Genomic DNA, 18,442 nt, shown 5'->3' on the forward strand with positions numbered 1-18,442 from the left:
ATATTTCACTCCTTAAATGTTTTAACATCTATATATGATAATAATATACATTTGCAAACAAGATAACCTTACTTAAACCACTACAAAGCAGAAAAAATTCCAATTCTCGAAAATGAAAACTGATACACACTTACCACCCATAGTGGACGGGATCCATGGTCAGTGCGCAAAATCATCTGAGAACGATAATCTTTTGCTCCAAATTCATCCTCCACACTTTCATCAGCCAACTGCTGGCTAGCCACAGCTGGAATTATATCTAGTGAAACAAATATTTGTTTTATTTAATTAATTCCCATGGAACTCAAAGCAACTTTGTACCTAACTTTATGCAATACTGATTTATAAAAAAAAAAAACTTGAAGGGTTCATGATTACAAGAATTACAAAAAAAAGAAGTCTTGGAAAATATTGGTCTCTTGAAATTTTAGAGGGAAATTATTATTATGGACGATGATGGAAAATTTTTTTTCTCTTTTTCATGAATGAGATTCCCAAACTGAGTAATTTCTTTGAAGTTGAGGGAGATTTTTAAAATTTTATTAATGTTGTACAAGGTGTGTGTTAAAAGAGTCCTATGAAAGTTTCTGTAAGTAAGACTCTTTCTAACATTCATTCATTTACCTAAAAAAGTACAGGCAATCAGATAAACAAATGACTGTAGATTTTAAAGGGTTTCTTCTGTTACTACAAGAGGCTAACAAGTTTCCAAAATATTTACTGCTGGAGAAATAGAGTTGGTGCCTGATTGATACAACCACTGAAAAACAATATCAGTATCATATAAACATATGACAGTTACAATCAGTCATGAAGCACCAAGCTTTTTCAGAAATGGTCAATAAATATATAATATCAAAAAAAAAAGATGCCTAAATACATGTTTTATTATCCATAACTTACCTGTTTCTGTATCATCATCTCCAAAATCATCTGCCTTGATTTCAGAAGCCTCATATTTTCTCTTGTATTTTTTGGAATCTGATGTAAAATATAAAATACCTGTGTAAAAACCTAGTTTCCTGACTAAATCCTAAAAAATCAACCAACAGATATTCAAAGATTTTAATGTTTTTCCAATTAAATCCAAATGCTATAACAATAAGATATCCTTTATGATGCAAAAAAATTCAAATGATGTATTTTCCTATGTTTACTCATTCTGTCTCTTTTCGTATATGGTAATCCTAGTTCATACTGTAATTAATTTTCTTTAGGTGATCCTGGATCAGTGCTCTTCCTTTAGTCAACACACTTTATACTGTCATACTTTCCTCTATTCAAATAAAGACTTGTTTTCAGGCAACTTGCGCCTACATCCAAAACACTAGCACACAACCTCAAACTGAAGAACAAAACCTTGCTTCTCTATGAGTAAACAACACTAGACCATAATGGGTTCCAGTGATAATTTCTCTATTAGGTTCAATGTTTTGCTGCATTTGGAGATAAGGTATAATTATATTTTGGTTATAATTTTCAAAGAAGCAAATTTTGAAGGGTTGCGACAAGAATTATCTGTTGTGAGTTGGGCATCTGAGTTACTTGGAGACACTGATCAAACGTGAAAATCTTTTAAAGATACTTTTTTAAATATATAAAATAAACATATTCCTTATAGAAAGAAAATGGTGGCTGCAAGTAATATACCAGATTGGCTCACAAAGGGTATAAGAGATAAAATTAAAGAAAAGCATCACAAATTTAAGAAATTTAAATTGACTGGTATGATGGAAAATTTAGAAAATTATAGAAGATCAAGAAAGTTGGTGAAACAGGAAATTAGGAAATCAAAACGATGTATGAGAAAAGGTTGTCTGAAAATGTAAAAATTAACAGTAAAGATTTCTTTAAATACATTAAGGGTAAATAAAATGTTAGGATGGAGGTAGGACCTTGAGGGATGATAAAGGAAGGCATGTATCTGATGATTAAGAGATGGCCGTGTTATTCAATTTTGCTTTTTCTTCAGTTTTTAGAAATGAAGATTTAAGCAGTATTCCACATCTTGAATGGTTGATAGATGGAAATAAGATTGAACAAGATGACTGCGTTAATTTTGAGCTTGTTAAAATGAAAATTGGAAAGTTTAAAGAACAATAAGGCTCTTGGGCCAGATAATATTTCTCAAAGGGTTTTGATGGAGGTTAAGGATTGTGAAGCCACTTGCTAATATATTTTTTTAAGTCTTTCAATAGTGAGCAGGTACCAGAAGATTGGAAGTTAGCTAATGTTATTCCTCTTTTAAAAGGAGGTGATAGAAATTGCCACAGTAATTATAAGCCCATTAGTCTTATATCAGTTGTGGGAAAAGTTTAGGAAAGTCTGATAAAAAAAATGCTTTGCAAAGCCATTTAACAATGTTTAGAAATAGGAAAACAGGTGGGAAATGGATCTTTCAATCAAACTTAGACTACAGCAAACTAAAACAATGTACATATGTATGCAACAGTCAACCTTATTCTATCAATATCACGATTATCCAATTTCCTATACATGTTAAAAAGTTTTAACTGAATACGCCTGGAGCTAGAAAGATTATACTTATTTTTGTAGGTTTTAACTTTAACTTATGCATTTTTAACTTTTCATTTTCTAACTTAAATGTGTTGTTACTGAATGTTAGTGTTATTATTATTCTAATACCAAGCATTAGAATAGAAATAGAATATAACCTATACACTAATACAGTGTCCATAGACTATACTCTAAATAGTATACTTGTATTGTAATACAAGTTGTACTTCATTAATTTTTGAGTAGGTTCTGATTGATAAAAACAAATCCAGTTTCGTTATTTTAAATAATGTACGATTCATACCTTTTTTACCCATTACACTTTAACCAAAATGATACTATCAGTCACCGATAATGAATAAAATGTTTCGTTGCTAACAGCAAAACTATTGTACAATTAGCTCACGCATGAATCCTCTGAAATTTACATTTGTAGGCTGTAGCTACTATAAGCCACCTAACGATTATAATTATATAAGCACTAAAATTAAATGTCAAGAATTATCAAAAATCTCGTACTTTAGTACAACAACTGAATATATAAGATATATATTATTTTATTAAGATTTTTATTTGAATATTTTTCTTATACAAATACTTACATTTCTCTAATATTTTATTAAAAGAAATATTAAATTTTTTGGAGCAACACACAAAAGGTTTTATAAAAGAGACCGTTTTTTTTATTTTTATTTATTGCAAAGCTACTAAGGTTATGTGCTATGGTCCCCAATTTTGAACTACTGACCAGAAAGATGGCATCCAGTCATGAGTACCTTAACATCCAATGTTCACCCTAAAGTATTTACTGTCATTCATATAATACACCCATTACTTAATGTGCGAGAAATATTTTATATTTTTTGGTATCATACAACTTCGAATCGTACTCAATGGTTCGGCGGTAAGTTCCGGACATACAATGATAAAATCCGGGGTTGGATTCCTTGCATTGGACGAAGCATTGAAAGTTTATTGTGCAGCTTTGTGCTTAAAAAAGAACATTGACAGATTCGAACCCAACTCACCAGCTTCAAATTCTAAAGCTTTATCACAGTAAGCGTTTTATAATTACTTTTATATTAACTCTAAGAAAGACCTTCGAATGTTTAAAATAAATTCATGAACTAAATATGAATACATTTATTTAAAATTGAACTAAAATCACTCATACAAAACTTAAAGCAGTCGACAATTTTTTATTGCTTTGAATGATTTTATTGTTGTTCTTGCTTGTTCGATTGTTGTTGTTGTTTCATAATTAACAGTAACAACATAATTAACTGTGTTCCAATTATAAAAATGTGTTTGAAATTATCTTGCTCTCTTGCTTATATAGTTCTTTTCGTGTTGTAACCGCAAAAGCGGTTTAATTATATAATATAGTAGTGCTAGAAATGTTACGAACGTATTGTTTTCTTATACATATATATTTAATCTATATATATTTCTAGAAATTTATATTGTTGTTCAGCAGGAATGCAGTTTAACTTAACTTGGTGGGCGTAGCCTTGGTGATTAGAGCCTTGTTGAAGGTTTAGGAAACAAAAGAAGAAATAGAGATACAACTTCAATGGATGAAACAAAATTTTTGTGTGACCAATAAGTGGACTCGCCAAACAATAGAAACCATCACAATACTGGTATCAGAAATGAGATCATTTTGGTAAAACTAAAATGAAATCAAGAACCAACTTCAAGATGACGACATTTGCTCGATGCGAGATTAGAATTTAATTGAAATGACGAAACAGTGGAAAGGAGATGAAGAAATAAGCAAAAAATTAAAATTAAATCAAGAAGTAAGGGACGTAAGATTTACAGAAGGAGCGCAAATTAATTTATCAGAGGCAAGACTGGGGAGCTATAGGAGGAAATGTACGAAAGAAAAATGGAAGAACAAAGGACATCGGCAAAGTAAAAACAAAAGACAAAAGACAACATTGAAGCAAAAAAAAATATGAATACATAACAGAAGAACAATGTGACTGTAACAACAAAATCGATCGATGAAATACCAAAGGCCATCAATACCAAGAATATACATTACAAACTAAATTAACAATATCGAAAATCAAACCAGTCACTCCTCTGAGCACATCTGCTCAATAATTCTCACCTCAAACATCATTAATTATGCAGTATGTAATAGGATAACCCATCTTTTTAACACCTGATAATACTATAGATGTTCCATCTAATACTGCAAGACCTTCCTGGTCTACTTCAAATACACGACTTCCTCATCACGTTTCAGAGTATAGCAGGCTAGTTCAAAACCATCATCCTTTCAAAGGACCAACAGACTATGATGAAAAAGTATAATAGGGGGTATATCAGACGCATTTTAAAATAATGTCCAAAGTAAATGTGCATTTAAAAGGCTCATCTTTAACAACATTATACAACCTTCCATCTAAAAGCTTTAATGACTATTAGGATTTAGTGCCCACTCATCAACAGATTTGTAGTACTACATCAGAAGAAAGAATCTAAAATAAAGTTGAGAAGCGAAGCAATGAAAAAATACGAGAACTTAGTCAAACTTATAAATATTTTGAAAGTTCTGTCCAGTTATGTTATCCAAATTCTCCACGTGAAATAATGGATTCGTCAGCTTTTGACAAATTCTTAAATAAGGAAGTGAATGTGTATATGCGAACCAAACGACGGCAAAATAGATGTACATTTGGGAAGCTATTCAGTTGGCAATGGGACTAAAATCAATTAAAGTTGAAGATAAGCTACTAAAGCATCATTCAAGAATTATATAATTGTTAAATCAAATAGTGTAGAACTATCAACTCCATCTACTGAAGTCTAGAAAAATTCAAAGTATTAATGAAACAGCTGTTTACTCAGAATAAAAGAAGTAAACTACAGGACAGAAAGAATTTCGACTGCAACTTAAAAGGTATGTGGCCAGGAACTGCAGACAAAAGTCTCAAGGAAGAAGAAATTGCTACAATTGTGAAAAAATGAACATTACATCCATAATTATGATGAAGCAAACATTCATAATAAATCAAAAAGATGGTATCTTGATGACGAGGAATATTATTTTTTGCTTTTTGTTTTTTACTTGACAAATATTAAAACGTTATACTAAATTTTAAGTTAATGCAATAAACATATTTATTTCCCCCTACCCACTGCAAGCTGTCTTCCGAAATGAATAGCCAATTGTCCGTAGGATTTATTTGTTTGAAAAATAATTATATTTAATTGTAGTTGTCATAAATATTAGTAATAGGCTCAGTATATCTATATTGCTTTCTTTATTCACTACCTTAGGGTTTTTCAAGAAGAAGAGTGTATAGTAGTATTTTAACCACACCATATCCTCCATATTTATTGCCGATGACACGCTTCGCTCAATAGAGAGCTCATCAAAACGGCTGGAACACACAAACACAGTAGTTGTCGGAAAAATATTCAAATAAGCTATTTTTTACAACAATAATTTGAAAAATAGAAATCAATTGTGTGAGAAAACCACGATATCATAAACATATACATTATACTATACGTTGTTGGCTTGTTGTCTGTTTAAGTTTTTTAAAACGTACAGTGAGCTGTTGGAAATAAACGAAAGTGTTAACTCAAACACATGAAAATTAGGATTTGTGTTTTTCCTTTGATTTGTTTGTAATTAAGCACAAAGCTACACAATGGGATATCTGTGTTCTGCCCACCACGGGTATCGAAACCCGGATTCTAGCGTTGTAAGTCCGCAGACATACCGCTGTACCACTGGGGGGCTTTTCCTTCGAATATAAAAAATAACTATTATAAAACAAATATTACACTCAAATGAATAATCAGTTTTGATATTAGAAGATTATAAACAAGCCTTTCTTAAGTACCAAAGATAATAGTTTAGAAAAATTAAAAGTTCGGTATTTACGTTTTGTATTTATAGCAAATATACTAATGCTAACTGCCGCCATCCACAATTTTGAACTACTGATCAAAGGAAGGACAGCCTGTTAGCAGTAACCTACCACCTATAAGCCACACTAAGAGAATGACTGTCACTCTTATAACACATCCACAGCAGTTAAAACTAGCTTACACTAAAACCTAGCTACAGAAAACAGCACATAAGGAACTAACTAAATACGGTATAATTCAATGTAAACATGATTAAAAATACATTCCCATAATAGAAAATAACGCTTGAATTCGATATTACGCTTTTAGATTAAAAAGGTTTGTTTGTAGTTAAGCATGAAGCTACAAAATGGGCTATTTCTTCTCTGCCCACCACAAATTAAAAGGGCAAGTTTTGTGTTGTTGATATATACCACTTAAATTTGTTTTGTTTTTGCAGTAAACTGTTGCTCTAGTTAAGACTCAATGCCAATGCTGAACTCTACTTTAACATATTTTTGCTCTACAATTGACGACTACTATGAAAAGCCGGAATGAAGAAATTGGTTTGTTCCTCGACTTTTAGTTGCTTTACAAAATCCTAGATTAATTCCCCTACCCTTGTAAGCCCAAAGTCAATCTTTACATTCACAATATAAGTTCATATCTAGGTTATGACTAAGTGTTGAATTAGCTTTTATTATTGTTGGTGAATGATATGGAGCCGGTTGTCCAAAAAATCATGGGCTCTTGTTATTTTGAAGACAAGATCAAACAACAGTCATACTTTCATTACAATTTCTAACGATACACAAACCAGTTCTCTGTTGTTGTTGTTTTTTAATTATACACATAAAGAGTTGAAAAAAAAGTTATATCAACTGGAAAACCAGTAGTGGTTAAAAACATAAACCATCCAAATAAGTACTATTTCAAAGACGTGTTAACCTGCAAACCCTGGCTTAGCATAACAATATGAATAAATAATATGACGCTGCTTAGTGAAAATTTAACATTCCTGAGATGTAGGTTGAAAATACAGTTTCTTTTACACAGGATAGTGGAATAAAATGTTGCATCTTTTAGTAGATTCCATAGTTTTTATTTTTCTAGCAGACTCCTTAACTCTTTTTAGTCTTACAACGCTAGAAACTAGGTTTCGATACCCGTAGTGGGCACAGCACAGATAGCTCATCGTGTAGCTTTGTGCTTAGCTTTAAACAAAAAAAGCTGTTTTTAATTAAATCATAAATAAAATATATACCTATGAATACGATAATCAAATGATTATAATATTTTTTTACAGACTACTTTGAAATAAGTTATCAATTTACCATCGGTTCCTTTGTCTCATTAGTTCATAATTTTATAGAACTCTGAAACAATCAAGAAAGGCGATATTAAAGTTGTACCAACTTGTTTCATGGGCTTTGAAAAGCTCCTTTTTTCTAATTTAACTGTCCCTCAGTTGCTAGGTAACTTCAAGATTCACGATTCGATTCCCCTTAAAGTAATAGCGCAAGTAGCTCATTGTGCAACTTTGTGTTGAAAAAAAAATAACTAGCTTACTTATGCTATAAAATATATTTTAGAAAAGCTGGAGTCAAAAACTTTTGACTTATTCTCGTTAAGAAACAGTTTCGATATTATTACATCAGCTGAGGAATGTAAATGATTAAAAAGACAGCTAAAAAGTTTTACTGTATAGTGAGATTCTAATTTAAATTTGAATTAAATATTTTATATAAAACCAACAAAAAGTTACCATCTTTAAATATGGGATCACGGCCGAAAATATCGTTAAAAGAAAAGATAACCAACTTATGAAACGATACTTTCTAATCTTTATAAGCAAGAACTTAAGAAAAGTGTGTTTAATTAGCTATACCCGTTACAAGGCTGACTTTTAGCTTCGCTTTAAAGTAGTAAGTGATAGTTTGCTCTGATCGGAAGTTCATTTCAATGTAAAAGGAGTGTTGTTTTTTATATATGCCATGAATATTGTAAGCTCTATTTCTAACATATATACACGTTTGCTAATCACAGAAATCGTAATAACATATATGGTAAATAACCTAATCATTTGAATCAATAGGAAAAATACGCCCAGGTAAATTTGTATGATACCTTTCCTACCATATATATTAGAAAAACTGTATTTGTTAACTATATGTGCCAGTGTGTGTGTGTGTATATATATATATATATATGCAAGTGCGTGCGCGTGTGCATATCATATTAACACCATTCAATAACTATGTCAAGTTAATTATCTCTTTTCGTAAGTTTAAAAACTTCTTAGTAACTTTTGGGCAGTCTTTTGGTGTAAGCATTCATTGACTTTGTATTGTAAATGTTACAAACACACAAAAAACAGACAACAACAAAAGAAACATTCTTAATCTTTATCTTCTTGTTTAAAATGCAACGAACAGAAAGAAACCTCCCTCCTCATACTGACCAATCGCTGATATTTATTGCCACTGTAACAGGATGTATGCTAGCACGCTAGGGGACCTATATAATTACTTCCTTATTTTATCAGATTTCATCTTGAGTTAGTAGTTTGTGGCTAAATAATGTGCGATTATTCGATTTAGCGTGTACAGTGTTGTTTTTATTAATAGTTATTTTTACTGGCTTTGGTTTGATTGTTGTTAAACGCAAAGCAACACAATGGGCTATCTGTGCTCTGCCCATCACGGGTATCGAAACCCAGTGTTTAGTATCGTAAGCCTGCAGACTTACCTTTGAGTCAGTTAGCATTTTAAAATAGTATAAAAATGAAAAAAAAAAACGACCCGTCATAAACAATTAACACTTGACATTGTATTTATACATTTTTTTTGTATTAATATTAACTTCAGATCTAAGCAAGTTTTCTCTTAAGCGGTCTCGCTAAGGTTCCTACATTTTCTATTTATCGTTAGCATGTATAATTTTTAACATAACAAAATATTTTAGTAAGATATAATGTGGTTTCTTAATAGCGACATCGCTCCTTAAAGTATTGGTATCTATGTATTTGGTCCACGACACATGAATAGCAGTGTTGAATCCAGGGGGGGGGGGGGATATGAAGCTGGGAGAATGAAATCAAATTCAAATTAGGCAAAATGGAATATATTGCACTTTAATTAAAATACTTGACCCCCACAATTTTACAGTGATGTATTTTATTGTTGATGGTTATAATATCTAAATGTAATTTTTTTTTCCGAATTTCCAAAAAAGAAATAGATTACCGAAAATACGTTCAGACGGTTCACTCTAGCTACTCGTAGAGAAAACGGACGCGTCTTGGCTTTTTTCCGTGCATATAAGTCGATAACCCTTGACAACAATGTGTTTCAAAGTACATTAGGCCCCCCGATGCTAATCTTCATGCAGCTTTGAAGCGTGTCTCGTCCCATCCGGGTTTTCAGCTTATTTAAAATACGGTTCATGCCTCTGAAAGAACGCTCAACTCCAACAGTCGAAACCGGCACCACCATCAGGAATTCAATTATTTTTTTAAGACTTTCGTAGTCGATGTTTGCTTTCCACAAATAATGCACAACATTTTTATCTTGATTTTCTTGCTCCTATACAATGTACTTGAAATAGCTCAAATCAGCACACACAACATCAACATCCAGCCCATCAGAGAAGCTACATCCTCTCTTCACATCATCATTTGTCAAACTGCACATTGACTGGACCGTTTGGAAGGAATCATATACATTGATGAGGGAAACCGCTTGACCATTGAATTTGTTCAATCACAGTGTCAACAAATGTTTTAACTTTTTGAAGGTTTGACTTTCTGCCTCATTTTCAAGAATCGGCCGCACACCAATAGCCTTCGTTTTTGAGATCTACGACAGCTATAGCAATAGAGTTTTCTTTACTTAAATCAATGGGCATACGGAGTACCTATATGTCTCAAATGTGCTATCGTCGACGTCATAAGCTAAGGGACTGACGATAGGTTTAGGTTTTCTTTTTGGAAATTTTTGCTAAGATAAGATACTGTTCATAAAGCCTCATCCAAAACTGCTCGGGTAACAATAAAACTATATTTCTCCATTTCCAGTGAGATACCTCCCGCTAAGGATGTTAAATCTGCACCATATTTGTGTATGTGCCAACAGGCCATCATAATTGTGTAGTAACAAGTTAAGACAACATGAACAGATTTGTAATTAGTGAGCGATCGCACTTGGACTGATTCTGGAATTTTCTGTTCACGTTCTTCCAGCGACCTATGATCCTTGTGCAACACACGTTCACGCTTTGATGGTTTGTGTAATAAAGAATATATGTCTTTGGTGACATGAAGAACCCTCTTCATAGACAACATTTTATTCCTTGAGCTGGTTAAGGCTAAAGATGGGCCCCACAATGTACACGAGGAATTCCCCTTTCTACTTCCTATGAAATTCGCTTACTCACACCACTTATATTTTTCTGGAAAAGTGACGCCACCATCGAAAGCAAGAGAAATTATTATTATTATTTTTTTTTTGTAATTCAGGTTCCTTTTCATCAGCTCTCTGTCAAGTGAACTTATAATGGTCAGTGTTTGCTAGATCAGTAATGTTCAAGAATTTTTCTTTTACTTCACCGCAGTCAGTCATATAGCGAATCAAAATTAATTGTTTGTTTTGAATTTCTAGCAAAGCTACACGAGGGCTATCTGCGCTAGCCGTCCCTAATTTAGCAGTGTAAGACTAGAGGGAAGGCAGCTAGTCATCACCACCCACCGCCAACTCTTGGGCTACTCTTTTAACGTCTCTCCGTTAAGCAAGAAAAAATAACGTCTGTAAAAAAATACAAAAATATTCTTTACACGGATAGAATATTTAAATATTTACTAGTTTTCAACGCAACATTTAAATAGTGGTGATGGGATGCATCATGTGTTCACATGTTTTTTATATTATTATTGGGGTTTCTTTTCGTATAGTTTAAGTCCAAATCTATTTCTACCTCTTTAATAAAATAACACGCCCGTCACAAAGCAAGATTAACTGAATATATTCACGTTGTCACTCTATCTATAAAGATTTCACAATTTTATTCCTCATAAGAATACATGACTGGTATTACGAGTTGATCTGCAGGCTGAACATGATATTGTTGCTGACAAAATCATTTACAAGTTAATAAATGAGTTGAAGAAGAAGACTGATCACTTGTAGACAACTTAAAATTAAAAATAATATTTCCCTACTTTGGCTCAAACTAAAATAACTACAGTGATTTGCCGAATTAGGGTTTTTTATTTGTTTGTAGTTAAGCAGAAAGCTACACATTGGGCTATCTGTGCTCTGCCCACCATTGGTATCGAAACCTGGTTTCTCGCATTGTAAGTTCGCAGACATGCCACTGGGAGCGCCAAAGTAGAGATAGTTTTTTTCTTTTTAATTTTAAGTAACTCAGTTTTTGTAGTATTGACTTTCTTGTATTGATATTCGACAAATGTATTCCTAATGTTTAATTAGACTTCTTTCAATAACATATAAACCTAGTTTATTGTTCGGAATAATATAGTTTATTATAATCATAAAACTGTAAAAATCTGGCAGGAATTTGGGGTTGAATAAACAGGGGTGCTCGGAAATTAAGCAATTCCCTTTCGTGATATTAGGTGTATATAGCGATTAAAAATGCATAGATAAGTTAAACTGGGATAGTTAAAAAAACAAACCATGTCAGACAGTGCAAATGGAAAAGTTTTATTATAACATAAGTCTTGAGTAAAAACATTTTTGTTACTTCTATTCCTCAATCATGAGTTTAAAAAAGGCTAAAATCGAATTTCTGTTTATTCATAATAATGTATTTACTCATAATTAACAGCAGGATTTTACTAACTGAAATAACAAGTAATTTGTGATAGTATTCAGACGTTTTGTACGAAACATAAACGCAAACACAGGAACATTGGTTAGCTGCTAATAATCATGTGAGCTTTTTGTAACATACACAACAGTAGGAGCATCTTATAGCCAAACCGAAAACATAATTTTGTTGATCCAAAAACGTTTTTTATATTGCTTGTTGTTTTAAGTTTAATGTTTGTAAAACAGCTCAATGTTAACATTGTTACAAAAGTCCACGCAAAAGTGCTTTATACGATCATGAAATATATAGCATATTAAACTAAATTAAGAAAGGCATCTTAAGTAGATGTTCAGGTTAATGTAGTACACACCTCGTCTCCTCACAGTCATAGAAGTTCTTGCACAGCATGAACACACAGGTCTTTGAAGGATAAAGAGGCAGGTTTACTAACAAACAAAAAGTTTCGGTCAAGTTTACCAACATTTTGATTACCTTTGATACCCTTTAAGAGATCCTGAGGATTCAGTGTATCTACGAGCTAAGGTTAATCCCGTGTATGAGATGACGTATTATTAGTCTCGTCTGCGTGATACCGAGAGTATACTTCCTTATTTCAAATAAGGGAGCCCACGAGGATGTTTGGTGTTAATGCTATTTTGCTCCGAGATAATGGCAGAGAAGTGTATCTGGTGGTGAATGGTAAGTGGAGCGAAGAAAGCCAATCTACTTGTAGACAAGTTTTGGGTCAGCCTTGGAATGCCTCGCCAACATTTGAGTTAGGTGAAGAAGAACCGCCGATATACAGTGTCCTTATGAACTTTGTCTAGTACGCGCTTTGTAGCACTAGTATTAATTTCTAACTTTTCCAATTACCCTGTTGCTCACTGATAATTCAAATTTTGTTACAAACACACTTATTCTTCTGTGGTCGAAGTTTGGTATGTCGCAAAGTGTCTTTGTCACAAATATATTAATCATAAACCTACGTAATTCTAACTTCTAAGCAACTTTAACTTAACAACTGCTAACTGTAGACTTTAAAAACCTCAACCGGCATCTGTCACTCATTTTGTCAGGGAAGCAACAGAAATAACACCTACAATTCTGTAAAGTATAAGTATAAAATACCTATCTGTTTAAAATTAGAAACTATTTTATTGCCTTCTGTTTTGGAGTTTTAAGACCGATAAGGTTAATTTGCATTAGGCCTATAGAATTCACCTTTTATTTTAAACATCAACGTTATATTTTGATATAGTTTCGCTAAAGTAGTGTTGCTGCAAAACAGTACAGCTGATATCCGGTCATAAAAGTCTTGACTATAACTATATGGCTTAGTGTGTATATATATACATACACTGACAATAATATTAATAATAGATATCGTTCACTGATCTTGTGTTTACGTAGGAGTTTTGTTCTTTCCTATTAACTCGAAGTTTTGAAGTAGAATGTGTACTTTATGTCAAAAATTAAGGTCACTCTTTAACAATAATTGTATGGTATTGGTAGCCCACAGCCTGTTTTTGTGAAACTTAAAACATCAGTAAAAATGTTGAATGTAAAGTTGTGTCGTGAATACATATTAATAAAAAGATCAGAACGATATAAACATGCTAGTGAAAAGGGTTTTTTTTCCTTCTCTCTCTCTCTCTTTGAATTTGATGCAGACGTCCCATACAAAATTAATAACAACTACTTTTATTGAGGGCACTTCTTTGATTATCTATGACTATGTTTGTTTGTTTTATTTGAAGAACCCATTCATTTTGAAGTGTAACAATGATGCTGAAATGCTGCAAAGTGGCCTGTGTTTGACAGTTGATGTTATATTATATTATATTATATTATATTGATGTTTAATATATTCAGTGAATTTCGTAAACGGTCGTTACAAAATGCAACCAGAAAGAGAAATAATAGGCATACGAATAATACCTTGAAAAGTTTGGGAAATATCACGTGGCCTATGTTTCTTAATTACTAGCTGTGTTATTTGCTAAATAATCTAGTTACGTTTAGATAAATATTATTGATGAAGATACAGATTTAAAGTTATTCGGGACTTCAACATGTATCTGTTAACACTGAAAAATTATAAAATCACATGTTGGTTATGCTGAAACGTTATTAGTATTAAGCTATGTTCTCGTGTTGAGCCTGCTTTTGACTTTTTAAGCCACTACAGTTTTAAACAAATTTCCATTCTTTCAACACAATTGAAAACTTCATGATAATAATTGATTTAGCTGAGAGACCTGGGGAGGTGAGGATGAGGGAAGATTGTTCGCGTGGATTAACTATTGTTTAGTTATAGCCCAATAATTTATGATGTAAAGAAATGGGAGTTTAATTATCAGAAACATAACAACACTAAACTGTGTATAGAAAAGCTTAAATAAAAATTAATTGAAATTTATCTTTTATCAGGTGGATATAAATGCAAAAAGGCATTATACAAATATACGTGTCCGTTGAGTATTAAGTATGGATACAATCTTTGTCTAATGATATCTACAGGCGCTTGATTTTTATAAAACATTTAACTCGCTGATATTAAAAATAATTTAACGTTTTTGTTACTGAATGATACGTATAGTTTGTTTTCTCCCTTGTACTGAAAAGTCCTTCAGGCAATATTATATTTTATAAGTTTGGAGACAGCTTGAATGGACAATGAAGAAAACTTTTTTTAAATGTACAACGTTTCGACAAAATTATGTTATAATCAAGTACAAGTAGTTTACATAGACCTATTTGTTCCATACTATATGTATATTCCTGTGTCTATGTAAACTACTTGTACCTGATAATTACATAATTTTGTCAAAACATTGTACGTTTATATTACTTATATATTATATATTTACTTATTCAAGCCGTCTCCAAACTTTTATTTTAAAAAAGTGAGTTCCTCGTCATCAAATTTAAATGTTATATTTTCCTGAACAAACAGGCATTGCTCATTTTCTTTTACTTGGTGATTTTCATTTTCAAATATTTCGAAAGCTGTTTAATTGCTTATGCTTTCACACATATACAGAAAAAAAAATTCACAAAAAACTTAGGGAAAAGTCCCAATTTCAAATCAGAGACGAATCACACAAGTACACTCCCCCCGTGGCTCAACGATAAGTCCGATAACTTAGCGACGTTAGATATCGAGTTTCGATACCCGCGTTGGGCAGAGCACCAACAACCGTAGCGAAGCTTCGTGCTTAATAATAAACAAACAAACACGAATATAAATGTGGAATTCACAGGTAAAACACGGGAAAGTTGAAAGTCTGCACTACAAGAGATTCAAAGGGAAATGCCTCAGGATTTTGAGTAAGGGATCTTTATTTTGTTTCATTCAAAGTATTGTAAACTGCCTAATTAATACACTTTCAATTCTGGTCAACTTCTTAGCAATTATTAATAAGAACGTCTGAGTAGAAGTAAATAAGAGTGTATAATAATATTTCAACCACGCTACATCTGCTATATCCAGTGCCAACGAGTACTTTAGCCTAATGCCAGGGATCTTCAGGACAGCTTGAATATAACAGACATAGTAGTGGTTGAAACGCTATTCGTATTAGCAAAATTTGCTTGACAACGACTGTAACGGTGTGAACTGAGTTAAGCTGATGAACTGTAATTCTTAATCAATTGTAATTATGTAACAAGAATCAGAATTAGGGTGAGTATTGTTTAACACCACATCATTCACTTATTTTACCAACATATATTGTTAATTAATTATTATTTTCTTAAATGAACCTGCTAATTGGCGAACCAGCTAGCTGGTCAACCGACCACAACGTCACAGCACTAACGCTGCTGGAACTCTAACAGAAAATGTCTTCACTGGATAAAAACAGGATGGAGTCTGTATTAATAACTTAATACTACACTTTTTGTCGCAACTGGATCCTAAAGTGACATTTTACAATCCTACATTATCTACGTCAGTGATCATTCTTATTACATTCAGTTGGAGCTTCTGCACAACCCTCTCCTTCTACACTGCATCAGAGAGGCACTTCTCCAGAAGATCTCTTGAATAAGCATTTTGGTATATAACATTGACTCAAGGAACTAATTATATCTGAAAATAAAGTAATGTTTATAGCAGTATATTAAACACACTGCATTTGTTATATCCAGTGCCAACGAAGCCTTTCGCTCAATGCCAGGGTTCATCAGGCTGGGATAGTTCACAATTACCTACATTCTGTGTACGGAAACGTAATTAAGCCCAGTAAACCTGCGTGAAATTGTTTGAAAGAAATATATTTGTATATTAAGTTTAGAGACAGCTTGAGTGGGTAACGAAGAACTTTATTTACAACTTTAACACAGTGACGAATGTACAAAGTTTCGATAAGGTTTTGTCATTATCAGATACAAGTAGTTTATCTAGGCACAGAAATATGTACAGAGTGATGAAACAGGAGTCAAGTGACCGGAAATTACTTAAGGGCTTAGTAAAGGTTCTTTAGTATTCCAGAGTGCTTGTTTTGAGTAGAGCTATTAAATTAAAATGTCTCTTTTGAATTTACGTTTGTAGATATTCGGTTCTTTGTTCAAAATTCTAGTGTTTTATAAATGATATAGTTATTGTGTGGTTTTACGTAATTTGTATTTAATTATGGTTTAAGTTTAGGGTCAGGTTCTTGAGTGAATTTGAAATGAACAGGAATTTCATGTTTAATAGTAAGTTTTGTCAAAGTGTGAACTATTTTTGAACTGATTTCTTTGGGGGGATGAAATGGTTAGTTAAAGTGTAATGTTTCGTTGTTGTTTTGTTCATTAGTATCAATTTTCTTCGTGAGTTGGGTTTTAAGGTTTTTGCTGTAGTAGATATGTGAACGTTTTTCAGCAATTACTAAAGGAAATAACTGTCCATAATTTTACATTGAAAGAAAATTAGAACCTAGGTTCTATGGTTCCTGAACACACACACACAAAACTCCCATTTTTACAACTATTGCAACTCAAAAAACCTAGTATATATATATTAAAACAATATAGTTTTTAACAAAGAACCAAACATAAAATCAAAGAAACCACCCTAATTGTACGACACAATCATACTCTAAACCAGCATCCTATAATTCTAAGGTACCTTTACTGAGCCATTAAGCAATTTCCGTCACCTTACCTCGTTGTTTCATCACTCTGTATATACACTAAGAAACTAAGATACAAAACATAAAAAAGAAACATACAAATGTGTTTTTTTTATGTGATCGCACCATGGATGTCATTTTTATCACGCCTTCATTGGGTTATTTTTGTATTTAGAAAATAAAATTATTTTGTAGTTTTATGATTTCCATATTACACAAGTAATTTTTATGGCCAGTTGAGCATTGTCACATTTTTACCCACCCATAATTAGAATAAGAATAAACAATTGTTTGATGACGAGTAACAAACTTTGAGACTATTAAATGGGTAACGAAGGAAACTTTATTTACAAGTTTCACACAGTTGACAAATGTACAACGTTTTGACAAGGTTTCTTCATCACCAGGTTCAAGTAGTTTACCTAGACAAAGGAACCTGTAGTTCAGTATACAGATGCAAAAACTAATGTGCTAATACACATAATATAACAAAAAACTATTAAGATATCATTTAATGATGTATCACACGGTAATATAGCTGTGCATAGTTTCAAGGTAATTAAACTAGATGATTCTGGGACGTCAAAATGTTTGTTTGTTGTTAAGCTCAAAGCTGCACAATGGAATATCTGTACTGTGCCCACCGCATGGGATCAAATTTCAGACCTTAGAACTATAAGTACTCAATGATACAGCCTAGAAATAACATTCATTCACGCTAAAAATTATTTTACGCATCCAACGTTATTTTCTTTTACTTTGTTTTTATGATATTACTAAGATTTTCAAGAACAGATAAATCAAAATGTTTTCCTAAAAACAATCGACTCAGACCTGAGGAAAGGTTACCTTTCAAAGCATCCTATCTGTTTTATTGTGCAGTACATTTTCTCAAACTTTATGATATATGACCTATTGATAATAACATTTTAATCTTTTATTCGGGTATTGTATGTTACCAAAATATGTTGCCTTAGATCTAGTGTATTATATACTTCTTTGTTTCTTATCACTGAGTGGTCACAAGTAAATAGAGACCTTAATTCTTCGTCCATTTAACTGAATTTATTGCTAACTAATTTGTGGATCACAGAGCACTATATAAA

At 32.3% G+C, this 18,442-nt stretch overlaps 2 protein-coding genes across 2 annotated transcripts in view; one reads left to right on the top strand and one right to left on the bottom strand.

Moving 5' to 3' along the window:
* The window catches only part of LOC106478203 (DNA excision repair protein haywire-like), a 38,885-nt gene extending 35,939 nt beyond the window's left edge, over positions 1 to 2,946 (bottom strand). The window contains exons 1-3 of the mRNA XM_013938764.2: positions 2,822 to 2,946; positions 904 to 981; positions 135 to 259 (exon numbers count right to left, since the gene is read on the bottom strand). Of these exons, the coding sequence (XP_013794218.1) occupies positions 135 to 259; positions 904 to 981; positions 2,822 to 2,834 (216 nt within the window). The 5' untranslated portion in view covers positions 2,835 to 2,946. The remainder of the gene's footprint in view (positions 1 to 134; positions 260 to 903; positions 982 to 2,821) is intronic.
* Positions 2,947 to 12,828: 9,882 nt separating this feature from the next.
* LOC111089463 (cytochrome b reductase 1-like) overlaps positions 12,829 to 18,442 on the top strand; it is a 37,729-nt gene continuing 32,115 nt past the window's right edge. The window contains exon 1 of the mRNA XM_022403061.1: positions 12,829 to 13,332. The gene's annotated coding sequence lies outside the window, so the exon portion shown is untranslated. The remainder of the gene's footprint in view (positions 13,333 to 18,442) is intronic.

The sequence above is a fragment of the Limulus polyphemus genome, unplaced genomic scaffold, assembly GCF_000517525.1.
Source record: "Limulus polyphemus unplaced genomic scaffold, Limulus_polyphemus-2.1.2 Scaffold0, whole genome shotgun sequence".
Taxonomy (NCBI): Eukaryota; Metazoa; Arthropoda; class Merostomata; order Xiphosura; family Limulidae; genus Limulus; species Limulus polyphemus.